This window comes from Choloepus didactylus, chromosome 18 (genome assembly GCF_015220235.1).
Source record: "Choloepus didactylus isolate mChoDid1 chromosome 18, mChoDid1.pri, whole genome shotgun sequence".
Classification (NCBI taxonomy): Eukaryota; Metazoa; Chordata; class Mammalia; order Pilosa; family Megalonychidae; genus Choloepus; species Choloepus didactylus.
Genome location: NC_051324.1, coordinates 19,733,907 through 19,749,732, shown reverse-complemented (window position 1 = coordinate 19,749,732; position 15,826 = coordinate 19,733,907). Strand labels below are relative to the sequence as shown.

The 15,826-nt window shown below is 48.9% G+C and overlaps 1 protein-coding gene across 1 annotated transcript; it reads left to right on the top strand.

Annotated features, from left to right (window-relative positions):
* The first annotated feature begins 219 nt into the window (after window positions 1-219).
* LOC119514680 lies at window positions 220-4,469 on the top strand. Its single transcript, XM_037810466.1, has 7 exons — window positions 220-747; window positions 1,121-1,273; window positions 1,953-2,105; window positions 2,356-2,592; window positions 2,811-2,963; window positions 3,184-3,468; window positions 4,286-4,469. The coding sequence occupies exons 1-7, from the start codon at window positions 220-222 to the stop codon at window positions 4,463-4,465; spliced, it is 1,689 nt and encodes a 562-aa protein (XP_037666394.1). The 3' UTR covers window positions 4,466-4,469.
* The last annotated feature ends 11,357 nt before the right edge of the window (window positions 4,470-15,826 follow it).

Sequence of the window (15,826 nt, the reverse complement as noted above, 5' to 3'; positions counted from 1 at the left end):
CCAACCCCCCTCAGCTCTGCTGGAGGGTCAGAGGCTCCTGGCCCGGGGAGCCCTCTCTGCCCAGTGCCCCATTTCTCACCTTGAAATTATAGGGATGAGTAATGAGAATAGAAGGATTTGGGGACATTATTGAGGACCGAGCTCATTGGCAGCCAGGGAAGGGCAGTGGGTGGGCGATGTGGAGATGGAGGCTCAGGGAAGGTGGTGACTGAGTGTGGGATGGCGGCACCAACGGGGCTGGGCCTGGACAGAGATTTAGATTCAAGGTGGGACAGCGCACCTGGACGGCCCTCGGCAGACCTGTCCCCTCTGTCTGCTTGGGACCCAGAGTGGGTGCAGGAAAGGGACGGGGACCCCGGGCTGTGTGTGGGGTTCGGGAAGCTTCTGTGCGCTGCCCTGTGGGACACCCCCAACCTCTGCCCTGTCCTGAGGGTCATGGGGGGCCATGTCTGTGGTCTTGGGAGACCGCAGGCTGCCTGTCGTCCGCTGTGTGGACACATCCCCTGGACTGGGGCTCCCCTCCCCCAGCTCCCTGCAGCACCCCTGCTCCCTGTCTCCTCAGGTCCACGGGGCCCGTGTGGAGGAACCGCCTTCCCCAGCTGCAGCCTGGCCCCTCAGTGGAGCAACCATTGCAGGCTGAATCAGAACCAGCTCTTCGGGAGTCCTTTCCAGCAGGTTCTGCAGGTGCAGGGCGGTGGCCGAATCACAGGGGCATCTGGCACTGCCCGCCTGGTGGGGTGGATCAAGGTAAAGAGGGTCCTGACCTTGGACGGTCAAGGAGGGAGTGATGTGGGGAGCAGGTGACAGTGTTTGACCCCAGATGGAGGCCCTGAGGAGAAAGGGCTGGTGAAGTGCCATGACCCAGGGAATGGGGTTGGCTCCAGCATCCTCCCCATGCAGTTAGGGCAGGAGGGGGCCGTCTCGGGCTGCGACATGTCCTCCTGCTCCTGTGGCAGCACCATGGGATCTGCAGGTAGAGGTGTGGCTCGCCTAGGGCACTGCTGAGACAATTGGCTCGTTTTACTTCTGGGCCTTTGGGACATTTTTTATGGTGACCTCACCTGGGTTCAGCTATGACAGTGATGGATCCCTAGGCCCCCTCTCCTCTCCTGTCCCACAGAACCACGTGTACCTCAAAGGCTCCTGGCAACTGCGGACATCGCAGAAGCCCATGCTGCGGATTCTCTTACCTGTGGACCCCAAAGGGAACCCTGAGGAGGAGCCTGGGGTCCAGAACAGGGATTCTGAAGACACTGTGGAGCTCAAATTGAAGGTGGGCCTTTGTACCTGAACAAAGTGACCCTTTTGAGCTTCCCTTCGTGTATGTGTGAGCAGTGAGTGTGCTCGGGTGTCACTGTGGCTTGGAGGGGACAGCAGGCACCGTGGGGACTAATCAGTCGTGGTGGCGTTCCTCCTATGTGATCCTCCCTGTTTGAGTGAGAGTCCCACGTGGATTTGATGTTTGTTGTTTTTAAGTCAGATACCTGGAGGCTGAGGATGACAGCCCCGTCTTTCCTGCTCCGTGTTGCCTGGACATTTCCCCGTTGGGTCAGGGGCCGCAGTCTCCCGGGGGCTATCACCCTCCTCTGTCCCCTGGGTCTGGTCCTGGATCAGTTCATGCCAAGCCCCAGGCCTGTCCTCCTGTGTGCCTTCCTCCAGCACCCCTGCTTCGGCCCTGAAATATTCCCTGTCCAGGGGCGACTATTCCCCCAGGAAGGGGTCACTTCGTTGAGGGTCTGTCCCCAGATGGGTGTTGTGTGGGTCCTCCTGCTCCTGTTTCAGCACCGTGGGGTCTGCAGGTAGAGGTGTGGCTCACCCAGTACACTGCAGAGACAATCGGCTCATTTTACTTCTGAGCCTTTTTTTCTGGACATTTTTTTATGGTGATCTCACCTGGGTTGACCCAGGGCAGCGGCTGATCCTGAGGCCCCCTGCCCACTGCTGTCCTGTAGAACTGCCTGTCCCTCAGAGGTTCCAGGCTCTTGCAGACATCGCAGAAGCCCAAGCTACTGATGCTCTTTCCTGCTGACCCCAAAGGGAACCCACAGGAGGTGACTGGTTTCCAGAGCAGGGATCCCAAGGAGACCGTGAAGCCCAAGTCCCAAGTTTGACCTTGTACCTGAACACATGTGACCCTTTTGAGCTTCCTTCCATGTGTGTTGGAGCACAGGCTGTGCTCGGACATCACTCTGGCTTGGAGGGGACAGCAGGCACCTTGGGGACAAATCAGACGTGGTGGCCATTCCTCCTATATGATTCTACCTAAATTACACATGTGGCCGTGTGTTTGAGAGTCTGACGTGGATTTGATGTTTTTTGGTTTTAGGTCGGACACCTGGAGGCTGAGGATTACAGCCCCAGCGTCCCTGCTCCGGGCTACCTGGAGAACTCGCCATTGGGCCAGGGCTGCACGCATTCCTGGGGGCTGTCACCTTCCTCTGTCCCCTGAGCTCAGTCCTGGATCAGACCACACCGAGCCCCAGGGGCTCTCAGAGGCCTGTCCTTCTGTGTGTTTGCCTCTGGCACCCCTGCTTTGGCCCTGAAAGTTTCTCTGTCCAGGGGCGAAAGTTCTGCCAGGACTGGTTCACCTCGGTGAGTGTCTGTCCCCAGGTGGGTGTTGTGTGAGTCCTCCTGCCCCTGTCTCAGCACTGTGGAGTCTGCAGGTAGAGGTGTGGCTCTCCCAGGACACTGCAGAGACAATCGGCTCATTTTATTTCTGAGCCTTTGGGACATTTTTTATGGTGACCTCACCTGGGTTGACCCAGGGCAGTGGCTGATCCAGAGTCCCCCTGTCCTCTCCTGTCCCATAGAACTGCCTGTCCCTCAGAGGCTCCTGGCAGCTGTGGACATCGCAGAAGCCCATGCTGCGGATTCTCTTACCTGTGGGCCCCAAAGGGAAGCCTGAGGAGGAGCCTGGGGTCCAGAACAGGGACTGTGAAGACACTGTGGAGCTCAAATTGAAGGTGGGCCTTTGTACCTGAACAAAGTGACCCTTTTGGGCATCCTTCCTTGTATGTGTGAACAGTGGCTGTGCTCGGGCGTCATTCTGGCTTGGAGGGGACAGCAGGCACTGTGGGGACAAATCAGACGTGGTGGCTGTCCCTCATATGTGATCCTCCCTAAATCACACTTTGGGCCGTGTGTTTGAGAGTCTGACATGGATTTGATATTTGTTGGTTTTAGGTCGGACACCTGGAGGCTGAGGATGACTGCCCTGTTGTCCCTGCTCCATGCTGCATGGACAATTCCCCATTGGGCCAGGGGCCCCATGGTCTCCTGGGGGCCGTCACCTTCCTCTGGCCCTTGGGTCTGGAGCTGGCTCAGCCCCTGCTGAGCCCCAGGGGCTTTCGGAGGTCTCTGCTCCTCCAGGCCTTCCTCCAGCTCCCCTGCTGTGGCCCTGGAAGGTTCTCTGTCCAGAGGGGGCAGTTCTGGCAGGACGGGGTCACCTCGGTGAGGGCCCGGCCTCAGGTGGGTTGAGTGTGACCGGATCAAGATCCTGACCCCGTCGGCTCAGGCCCTTCACACCCCAGAACAGAGGCCAGCGGGCCTTGCTCAGGGGTTCTCAGGGAGCCTGGAGCTGGGGGAGGGCAGCCCTCAGCCTGCGGGAAAGCAGGGGCCTGCACCCACAGGGGCTGGAGCGGTGGCCTTGGGGTGCTCCCACCATGGAACTGGAGGCCCTTAGGGCCCTTTGTGTCATGCCCCTGCCCTCTGAGCCCCTCAGAGTCCCCCTGAGCCTCCCGTCATTCTCCCCTTTAATGACCATGGCCCAGGCCTGAGGACACTGCTGCCCTCAAGGGGCCCTGCCCCTGGCATCCCTGAGCTTTGGGGCTCCTGCTTTGTGCACCTCCCTTTCCAGCTGGGCCCTGGTGGCCCAGGGGAGGGTCCTAGGCCCCCTATATGTCTGTTCTGGGCCCCGGGGAGGAAGGGACAACAGTGCTTGGTGCCAGCACCCACAGAGCTTGTGGCTTACCCAGCGGCCAGGGCTGGGGTGGGTGCAGGGCCGGGTTAGTGGGCATCATGCTTGGCAGGACCAAGGTTTAAGGTCCAGGCTCTGCCTTGGACCCTGGTGACCTTGGCGAAGTCACCCCTCTGTGACTTCCTCTGTCCATGGTACACATTCTGTCCACCTGGGACCTGGAGGGGATGCGCTCAAGACCCTGCTTCTCCCAGAGCCATCCCCACTCGCAGCTGGGCCAGGGGTCTGCTCCCCCTGACCTCCCGCAGCCCCTGGGCAGGTCCTCAGGCCCTGGGCCCCGGGCACTGGGTGACTGCGTCTCTCCCTCAGGCCTCCGTCCACGTCCAGGTCAGGAAGTCACTGCTGCCCTTTGCCAGCGTCAGGCCCGAAGGCCCTGGAGCAGCGAGAGGTTTCAACCTTGTCATGGAGGGGAGACTCTGCCCTCGTCTTAATTTTTCACGTAACTTTTTCATTCATTTCTTGGTTCCTCTTTTTGAGTTAATTTTTTAACTTTTTTTGGGAAGAGTCTATAGTACTTCTGCATAAAAATATCAAAAATTTTTGTTGCAATTACCTAGTGTGTCTTTATATCATAAATTTTCGGTGTGAAGTGTTCATGAAAAAGGGTATTATAGCACACACTCAAGTACTTCATACCCCAATCACCTGCATTTAATATGATCTGCGTTTACTTTATTATTTGTGTGTACCTACTATTTTCTCACTTTCTCTCTCCCTCTTTGGATATCTACACCGGCAGACAGACACACATTCACATCCGCAGACATCAACATACACACTCACCCTAATTATTTCTTTTAGCTATTTATGTTTAGGTCCATCCATCTTGGCATCTGCCCCTGAAGCCCTCCTTGAGTTTTTACCAAGAATTGAGACATCTTGGTGCATCAGGACCTGGCATTTATCATCATCCATGTATTTACTTGGATACAATGGTTTTCTCTCTCCTACTCTCCCTAATGTCATTTTGTCAAATGACTCGAAATGTACTTTTTTCCCTGCAGGACAGGTTCTGGTCTACACTGAATTACTGAGTATCTCTTGCTGGTTTTACTCTGAAGTATTTCCACAGCTTTTCTAGGAATACAGGTTTAAAAAGAATAGTACAAATTATAGATTGATCTTAGGTTCACGATAATTACATTTACTTGGGTCATTCTCGGAAGACTCCATGATCCGGCATCTTCTCAGGGTTTCCCATTTGAGGCACCACAATGTCCATCTGTCCCTCACTGGGAATGGTAACTTCACAACTCCTGAGGACGTTATCCCAACTCTACAATATGTAATTAGTGCCCCCACCCTGTCCCCTCCTAAGAACTGCAGGGGAGACACGAGAAGACCAGGCACGTACCCGGCCCCTCAGTGACCCTTCCACTGCATTCCCCGATATCCCCCTGCTCATGGGCGAGTCTGGCCTCATCCGTCTATACTGGGTGATGGTGGAAGGGACGGTCTCCACCTGAGTCCTCCCCGTTCACCTGATGGGTCTCGGGTTCGCCTTTAAGGAGGAGTCATCCTACCTGTCCTCTTTATTATTTATTGTCCATTAATACTCAGTCAATATTTCCATACTCTGATTGTCCCAGCTCTGGCTACTAGGCCCCCTTTGAGCTGGTTGGCTTCCTTAGGAAAGGCCCAGTTAGTTTTTGAAGGTTCCTTTTTTTCCTAACAGTTTTTTATTTGCCACCTGAAGAAAATGTTCCAGGGATATTATATTCGTACACGACACAGACAGATTCAGCCACCACCATCAGACTCCCGATCTTACTGATTTTAGAGACTGTGATCTGGTCACTAGGTGTGCTTTTTGTTTCTGGGGTGCCTTTGGCATGTTGTCACTTAGAGTGGGTGGAGATGTGAGATACAGGCATGTATATGCACGCACACATATATGGTTAGACATCGCCATATGTGTGTTTGTATATCTGTGCACTTGCACATGCATGCATATATGGGTGAATATTTGTATATATGTGTATATACGGTGGAAACCTCTTTGAGCCAGCTCCATCACAATGAGCCCATTATTCTAACTCCTTCCATACACATGTTCTGGCTTAACAAAGTAGCCCAGAGTCACCTTCTTTTCCCCTTGTCCTAGGCCTAGACTCAGACTTTTCTCCCAACTGCCCTGGTTCCTTTTGATAGCAAATATCATTTCAAACTAAGATATTGACCCTAGATGTGCAGGGATTTCTTTTCTTTCAGATGTTTTCAGTGGTCAGAAGATTTTGCTCTAATCCATCTGAAATACATGTTGATGTGTGGTGTGAAGTGGGGCTCTCTCTACATTCTATATGGTTCGGTATTTCTACCAGCACTTGTCTTGCTTAATTCTGTCTTTTCCCACTGATTTGTGATGCCTCTTTCATTATAGATTTAATCATTAAACTAAAGAGCCTTTGTTTCTGGGTCTGCAACCCCAAGGCATTCTTCTGTAAAAGTGTGTACCATGGCCACTTCATATTTCAATTTTTTTCTTTTTGTTTTTAGGTAGTGTTGTAGTTTGCTAATGTTGCCAGAATGCAAAACATCAGAAATGGATTGGCTTTTCTAAAGGGGGTTTATTTGGTTATAGTTACAGTCTTAAGGCCATAAAGTGTCCAAGGTAATGCATCAACAATCGGGTACCTTCACTGGAGGATGGACGATGGCGTCCGGAAAACCTCTGTTAACTGGGAAGGCACGTGGCTGGCATCTGCTCCAAAGTTCTAGTTTCAAAATGGCTTTCTCTCAGGACATTCCTCTCTAGGCTGCAGTTCCTCAAAAATGTCACTCTTAGGTGCTCTTGGGGTGTTTGTCCTCTCTTAACTTCTCCGGAGCAAGAGTCTGCTTTCAACGGCCATCTTCAAACTGCCTCTCATCTGCAGTTACTCTCTCAGCTCCTGTGCATTCTTCAATGTGTCTCTCTTGGCTGTAGCTCCTTTTCAAAATGTCACTCTCAGTTGGTCTTCAAAATGTCACTCTCAGCTGCCCTGAGTTCCTTCTTGTCAGCTCATTTATATGGCTCCAGCAATTTAATTTAGACCCACCCTGAATGGGTAGGGTAAGACCTCCATGGAAATTGTCCAATCAGAGTCATCACCCACAGTTGGGTGAGGCGCATCTCCACAGAAACACTTAAAGGATTCCAAAATCTAATCAACACTGATAGATCTGCCCACACAAGATGGCATCAAAGATAATGGTGTTTTGGGGGACATAATACATCGAACTGGCACATGTAGTCATCGGTTTAGTCTTCCAGAAAGGCATTAGAATAATTTTGTAAAGTTCTAATAATTTTGTAAAGTTCTAAAAACCTCTTGTTATTTAGGTTGGGTTTGGGTCAAGCCTGAAATAGGTGGGCACAAGGATAGCCTGAAAATATTTAGGATACTATTTCTTCAAGCATTTGTATAGCTTAAGAAACTTGTTTACTTTTTTTTTTTTTACAAAGATCTAACATATTTCTTATCAAGGTTATTGTTCCAGTTTGCTAATGCTGCTGGAATGCAAAACACCAGAAATGGATCAGCTTTTATAAAAGGGGGTTTATTTGATTATGCAGTTACAGTCTTAAGGCCATAAAGTGTCCAAGGTAACACATCAGCAATCAGGTACCTTCACTGGAGGATGGCCAATGGTGTCCGGAAAACCTCTGTGAGCTGGGAAGGCATGTGGCTGGCATCTGCTCCAAAGTTCTGGTTTCAAAATGGCTTTCTCCCAGGACGTTCCTCTCTAGGCTGCAGTTCCTCAAAAATGTCACTCTTAGTTGCTCTTGGGGCATTTGTCCTCTCTTAGCTTCTCTGGAGCAAGAGTGCCTTCGACAGCTGTCTTCAAACTCTCTCATCTGCAGCTACTCTCTCAGCTCCTGTGCATTCTTCAAAGCATCCCTCTTGGCTGTAGCCATCTCACTCCTTCTGTCTTAGCTTATACAGTGCTCCAGTAATTTAATTCAGACCCATCCTGAATGGTGGGGCAACACCTCCATGGAAAGTATCCAATCAGAGTCATCACCCACAGTTGAGTGGGGCACATCTCCATGGAAACACTCAAACAATTACAATCTAATCAATACTGATAAGTCTGCCCACACAAGGTTACATCAAAGATAATGGCATTTTGGGGGACACAGTACATTCAAACCAGCACAGTTATTGCTTTATATGTCACTTTTTGTTATGCTCTGGTGAATAAAATTTTTTTTTTGTTTTTTTCCTTTTCTTTATTTTTTTTATGGTGAATATATTCTTACTTTTATTGCCAAATTAAAAAAGTTATCACAGTAACATATGAATATACATATACATGTAAATATATATGTGTGGATATAGGTATATCTACAAATATGTTTATATTACATGTGTATTACATGCATATGTGATATATGGATATGTTGTATACATTATGTGATACATGTGTATATATTATATACACATATGAATATGTGTCTATATAGCATATACATATATGTGAATACTAGTATATTTCTTTAAAATAAAATAATGCAGACTGTTAGAAAAATAAGCTTGTTCGTTATTTCAGGAACTATTCAATGAGCTTACTTATTTACACGTTTTATTCAGTTATTCATATATGCAATTATTTCTACATGACAGATTTCTAGAAGTTATATGACTAGATATTGTATCAAAGGGTATTACACTTTAAATCTCAAAGGTTATTACCAAATTACCTTCAAAAGTGGTCCTACCAATTTATATCCCCATCGTAATATATGAGATTGCCTGTTTGCCCACAGCTTCCACCTTGCCATTCCACTTTTTGGTCATGCCAATCTCATGTGTTCAGTATAGCTCATTGAAATTTTAATTTTAATTTGCATTTCTGAAAGCACATCCTTTTCATGTGTTTAAAATCATTCATGTTTCATTTCCTGTGAACCGCTTTTGTCCTTTACCTGTTGTCATAATTTATGAGGCCACTATGACACATACCACACAATGGGTTGGCTAAAACCACAGGAATTTAGTAATATACAAGTATTCATATGTATGTATATGCTGTACACACACATATTCATATGTGTTTCCAGCAGTATTTGCAGAATGAGTAAAAGTTCCTGGGAAGGAAGGGGTGCAGTCTATTCCAGCAGGACTTCTGTGTCCCACCCCTACCCCTCGCCACCCAGCATGTGGTAATGTCCCTACAAGGCCCATCTGGGAGGCCCTGTCCCTTCAGAGCCACTGCCTGAGCCTTTCCTTTTTGGGGGGTTGGGTGGGCATTTTTAAAAATCTACTACCATGAGGTGACATCATAGGAACACCTCCCTAAACATTTTGGGGGCTCATCCTCCGAGTTTGGTCTTACAGACAAGTCCAGCCTTGTCTTTGACCAACTCTACTAGGGGGAGGGGATCGGTGGGGGGAAAGGAAAAAAGAAACCAAACGAAGAGTAAACCTCAGTGCCATTTAACCAAACTGAATCTGCACCAGACGATTTAATTGATGACCGGGTATTTTAAAGACAATGTTCACTGAAAGAAGGCTGTACCTATTGCAGTTCAGTACAACTGTCTGTTTTAGTTTTTATTTTCTAAATCGGAAACAGAAGCCTAAGGTTTTGGGGGGACAGCAGAAAACAAGTGACACCAAGCTTACCTTTTATCCGTGTGGTTTTTACCACCACCACCTGCGCGTGGCTCATCCGTGCGTGGGTCTGGTCGCTGAGCACGCATTTAGGCTCCGCGGCAGGTCAGTTCCCTGTCCAGCGTCCGGGACTCGGGGGGCTGCCAGCCGGGGACCTCGGCCCCTTTTCCAAGGGCGTGCTGAGAACCCCTCCACGTGCCCCTGCGGGCGCCCCCTGCACCCCGACGGCCCAGCCGCAGCCGCAGGAGCCGCTGCGTGTGCTTGCCAGTTTTTCAAGTGGATTTCTGCAGCTGTCACATCCCGGCTTGTCTCGTCCTGGCACTGGCATAACCCCTCCCTTCACTCCTCTCCCCCTTCCTCTCCCCCTCTCCTCTTCCCCCTCCCCCTCCCCTCTCCACCTGGAGAGGTTTTCCTGGATCCAGTCCCTTGACCTGACCTGGCGGCTGGTGTTGACTCCCCCTCTTCTGGCTTTTCCAGGTGTGTTTTGAACCCAGAGCCTGACGCCCTCTGCCGGGTGTGGGAACAGCTGGCTTCCGCCCCCCTGTCCTCTCCAGGGCCGAGTGGCCCGATGGAGGTGCTGGGGGCGGGCAGGAGAACACCCCGTTTCCTTCTCCCAGTGCAGGGACCTGGGGCTGCTGGGACCCGGGAGAGGCGGGAAGGCGGGGTTCCCTCTGCATTTACCCCCAGAGGGTCCCGGGACCCAGGGCCTCGGTGAGGGAAGGAGTCCCGAGGCCCGTTTTCCAGGCCACCCAGGTGACTGGTAGAGGGGCTTCCTGACGCTATCCTATTTTTCTGTACGTTAGAAGTTTTTCCTAAGGAAGAGTGAGAAGGCAGCAAGCTCCATGGGGCTGCGAGGAACTTTTTAAAGAGGAAAGTCATGTGGGATTTCTTTGGTCGACTGCATAGATGTCTTTAGTAAATATTCAAGCTGGTTTCTTTACAAACCCAACTATTTTGATTCCTAAAGCAATCAAACATGCAAATAGACATCCTCCCCTGAATCCTGGGGCAGCTCCCAAGAGGGAGGAGCGGCTGTGTTTCGGAGGAGAGACCAGGATCTCTGGTGGGTAAAGGGCTGCCGAGGGTCTTCTGCCAGGGCCCGGGCCTGATGCATCCCCAGCGGACACGAAAAGATGCTGCCGGCTCAGCTGCAGGGAAGCCCGGGGTCCGCACACACGGCGCTGGCGGCGGCCGGATCATCAGCTGGGAAAACGGGCGCCCCTGACCCCGACGTGACTTGAACACGAAACCTTCCAACCTAGAATCAGACGCTCTGCCATTATGCCACGGGGTCACTGGGGGGACTGTGTCTCTCCTGTCCTTTAAGACTGTCCTCTGGCAAATCCCAGCTGTTTTTCCTGGGAATTTCAGATCGAGCAAGAAAGGAGGAAAAGGACGGGGCGGAACAGCCAATGGGCGCCGGCGCTGGGGCCGGGAGGCGGGAGCCCGGGAGCTGGGGACCGGGCCGGGTTAGAGGGGCGGGGCTGAGGGCGGGACCTGGCCGAGAAGGGTGGGGCCCGGAGAGGGGTGGGGCTCGGCGAGGGGCGGGGAAGAGGGTGGGGCCTCACCGGGAGGCGGGGGCTGAGGGCGGGACCTGGCCGAGAGGGGTGGGGCCCGGCGAGGGGCGGGGCCGAGGCTGCCATCCCCGCCGGCTCCGATTCCTGGGGCGAGGTGGGCACCTCGCGGAGTTACGCCCCCTCCGCGTACCCCAAGCGGCGCACCGCAGTGCGGGTGGGGGGGATGCGCGAACCCTTTCTTGGGGAGTTGGCATAAAAACAGCCTGCGCACGAATTCCTCCGCCCCACGCCCATCCTAAACTAAAACTCAGTTTAGAAAACGTGGACGTTATAGAATAAGGAATAAAAATTTGAATCATCAATAATCCTCCCACGCACTCTTCATATTTGGATGGACTTCTCTCCAGCTTTCCAAGTCGACACGTGCGCACCTCTGAGTTTTAAACTTCGGTGACACACGGTCACCGAAGGCTGCGCAGACAGACAGACACAGCTTAGTGCGAGCTTGAACATGGGGAAGCTTTTTCCAGCTTCTTGACTTGGTAGCTTAGATAAGTGACTTTCAACTTATTTTCTAATGTGTTCATTGAAAACAACACATCGTCTTCTGAATATTGCCTTAGCTGCAGCCCCCAAGCTTTGATATGGCATATTTTCTTCATCATTCATCCCAAAATATTTTACTTACATTGTGAAGTTTTTTCTTTAACCCATTTTTTCCCTCTTTTAACCCAAACATTAGAGCTTTTCTCAGTTATCCTTTGTTGAGTTCTACACAGCCCGCCAGGCCCCTGAGGCTCGTCCCCCGCCCGTGACCCTTCCTTCCCCAACACAACAACCGGCCTCACCCGGGTGGCCACTGCCTTGCTTTCCTCTGCAGCTTTAGTCTCTAGAGGTGCGTCCAGGAACGCGGTAGTGTGGTTCTGCCTGGAGCATTCCCTTTTCCCCAATGCACAGTTACCTTGGTAAAAGGCTGTAGGTCCCCTTGGGGAAGGCTGGGAGGAAGATTAACAGTATAAATTTTTGGCAGTGTAAGGGGGTACTTCCCCAAGAGTATCTGGCCTTCCCCTCACTCAAGGGGCTCTGGGTCTGTAAACTGTCTCAAGTCTGGGAATTAAGGGGCTGTGACTCTGTTTTTGTAATTCAAGTTAGACTTTTGTTCATTTGACCTAGAATTTTCTGCTTATATAGATCAAATAAGGATTTCGTAGACTGCCCATCTATTTTACTTCTAGGTACTGCATGATCTACTAGCCAAGGCCATAAGTCTCTGTGAGTCAGATTATTTTGACTGCTACTTTAAGCCTGTTTTCCATTATGGTAGCCACACCCACCTTGTCTTTGGCAATTAACTGCTGCTACATGGCTTCTGCCAACTCAGGATCTGATTATCCCCACTGTGTTTAAGGATTCCAGCTCAGTGACAGCAGTTCCACAGTAATATCTGACCTGCAGAGAAGGGCGACTACAGAGCTCTTCAGTGATGATGGAGCTAGTCTCACAAATTTATTTCTCACAGTCCTGGTAAAAGGTGTGTCCTCTGGACATTCCAGGCGTGTAAGAGCAGGTCTTCCATAATAAATCCACTCTAACATTCCAATCTCTGTAAACCTTTGAATCTCCTCCTCTACATTATACCAGGGCAGTTCTGGCATTTTGACCTCAGGTAGTGTCTGCCAACTTTTGATCCATCTTTCAGCCAACTGCCCAAACAGTTAATGCCCATTCTAACCCCTTGAGCTACAACACTGAATGCAGAATCTCTGCTTACTGGACCCATATCAATAAATTTTGCCTGGTCCAACTTTATATTACTTCCACCATTATCCCACACCCCTAATTTTTATTTCCACATATATTCCCCTGATTTTTGTCTATACAAATAGGAAAACTCATGCAGTTCTTTTTGAGTATAGCATACTTTCTCATGGGTCACACTTTGTACCTTACCCTTTGGGGCCTGTTGGGACTTTAGTCTAGTTATAGGTCTTGAAGCAAAGACTGGTGGTGGGGGTAGGGCATTAAAAGAATTAGAAGTATCCCTCAAGCCATTTACCTTGGAACATTCCATTGCAGTTTTATCTCCTGAAACAGGATTAATCTCTACAGACAGAGGATTGAGGGCTGCTTCCTCAGGGGAGGTGATTATAGATTTAGCAGGCACTGAAGGGTTAATCTCTTTAGGTTGGGGTTGGATGTCAGGCTCCTCAGGGCAGACTGGAGGTTGGGAAGCTCTTTCCTCAAGGCAGGCTGGAGGTTGTGTAGTTGTCTCCTCAGGACAGACTGTAGGTGGGGGGCTGTTTCTTCAAGACAGACCACTACAGGTATATCTAGCAAAGACTCAGCAGATTCCAGGGTTCCAATGTCCTCACTACTGTTATTATCAATCCATGTGCCCCCATCCCGAGTTTCAGGATCCCATTCTTTTCCAATCAATGCCTTTACTTTAACAGTGGACATCCTGTGAAGCTAAGATTTTAGTTTATGTTGTAAATCTGCTGCTCACACAATGAGACTCTGGGTCTGGTTTTCAGAAATCTCAAGTGTGTGGCCATAGAAAATAAGATTTTCTTTCAGGGTGCACACAGAAACATTTACATCTGTCATATGGCACTTAAGTTTCAAATTTGGAGCCTTTAGCTCATCCCTTTCTCTTGTAACTTTATCCAGTGTTTCTAAGAGCCACAAACTAACATCATTATACCTCTTAACCACACAAAACTCTGTTAAGGTGTCAAAAACACTGTCACCCAGAGCCTTGCTTCATATGAGAGTATGATTAGGAGAATCAGATGGTGATATTTTGTGTATCTCCATTGCCAACTCATGCCATGGACTATCAGTGTCATCTTTTTTTTTTTTTTTTTTTTTTACTGCCGATACTAATTTTTTTTCAATCTTCATTTTATTGAGATATATTCACAAACCACGCAGTCATACAAAACAAATCGTACATTCAATTGTTCACAGTACCATTACATAGTTGTACATTCATCACCTAAATCAATCCCTGACACCTTCATTAGCACACACACAAAAATAACAAGAATAATAATTAAAGTGAAAAAGAGCAATTGAAGTAAAAAAGAACACTGGGTACCTTTGTCTGTTTGTTTGTTTGTTTCCTTCCCCTATTTTTCTACTCATCCATCCATAAACTAGACAAAGTGGAGTGTGGTCCTTATGGCTTTCCCAATCCCATTGTCACCCCTCATAAGCTCCATTTTTATACAATTGTCTTCGAGATTCATGGGTTCTGGGTTGTAGTTTGATAGTTTCAGGTATTCACCACCAGCTACCCCAATTCTTTAGAACCTAAAAAGGGTTGTCTAAAGTGTGCGTAAGAGTGCCCACCAGAGTGACCTCTCATCTCCTTTTGGAATCTCTCTGCCACTGAAGCTTATTTCATTTCCTTTCACATCCCCCTTTTGGTCAAGAAGATGTTCTCCGTCCCACGATGCCAGTTCTATATTCCTCCCCGGGAGTCACATTCCACGTTGCCAGGGAGATTCACTCCCCTGGGTGTCTGATCCCACGTAGTGGGGAGGGCAGTGATTTCACCTTTCAAGTTGGCTTAGCTAGAGAGAGAGGGCCACATCTGAGCAACAAAGAGGCACTCGGGAGGAGGCTCTTAGGCACAGTTATAGGGAGGCCTAGCCTCTCCTTTACAGCAACCGTCATCCCAAGGGTAAAACCTGTGGTAGAGGGCTCAACCCATCAAACCACCAGTCCCCTATGTCTGTGGTCATGTTAGCAACCATCGAGGTGGGGTAGGCAAATACCCCTGCATTCTCCACAGGCTCCTCAAGGGGGCACTACATATTTTTTTCCTTGTTTTTTTTTTTTAACATTTTTTTCTTTTTTAAATCAACTGTATGAAAAAAAAAAATACAATGAAAGAACATTTCAAAGAGACCATAACAAGGGAGTAAGAAAAAGACAACTAACCTAAGATAACTGCTTAACTTCCAACATGTTCCTACTTTACCCCAAGAAAGTTGCCTAATATAACAACATTTCTGTGAACTTGTTCCTACTATATCCATCAGAAATTAACAGACCATAGTCATTCCTGGGCATCCCCAGAACGTTAAATAGCTTATCTGTTCTTCTTGGATTATTGTTCCCCCTTCCTTAATTGCTCTCTATTGCTAGTTCCCCTACATTCTACATTATAAACCATTTGTTTTACATTTTTCAAAGTTTACATTAGTGGTAGCATATAATATTTCTCTTTTTGTGCCTGGCTTATTTCACTCAGCATTATGTCTTCAAGGTTCATTCATGTTGTCATATGTTTCACGAGATCGTTCCTTCTTACTGCTGTGTAGTATTCCATCATGTGTATATACCAAATTTTATTTATCCACTCATCTGTTGAAGGATATTTGGGTTGTTTCCATCTCTTGGCAATTGTGAATAATGCTGCTATGAACATTGGCATGCAGATATCTGTTCATGTGACTGCTTTCCGATCTTCCGGGTATATATCGAGAAGTGCAATCGCTGGATCGAATGGTAACTCTATATCTAGTTTTCTAAGGAACTGCCAGACTGACTTCCAGAGTGGCTGAACCATTATACAGTCCCACCAACAATGAATAAGAGTTCCAATTTCTCCACATCCCCTCCAGAATTTGTAGTTTCCTGTTTGTTTAATGGCAGCCACTCTAATCGGTGTTAGATGGTATCTCATTGTGGTCTTAATTTGCATCTCTCTAATAGCTAGTGAAGCTGAA

What these genes read in the sequence shown, in the direction of transcription:
- LOC119514680 (XM_037810466.1), top strand. Translation starts at nt 220, where the DNA reads ATGGCGGCACCAACGGGGCTGGGCCTGGACAGAGATTTAGATTCAAGG. An exon ending in CTGTGGAGCTCAAATTGAAG is followed by an intron (nt 1,274 to 1,952) that starts GTGGGCCTTTGT and finishes GCTGTCCTGTAG; the next exon opens with AACTGCCTGTCCCTCAGAGG. An exon ending in CGGTGAGGGCCCGGCCTCAG is followed by an intron (nt 3,469 to 4,285) that starts GTGGGTTGAGTG and finishes TCTCTCCCTCAG; the next exon opens with GCCTCCGTCCACGTCCAGGT.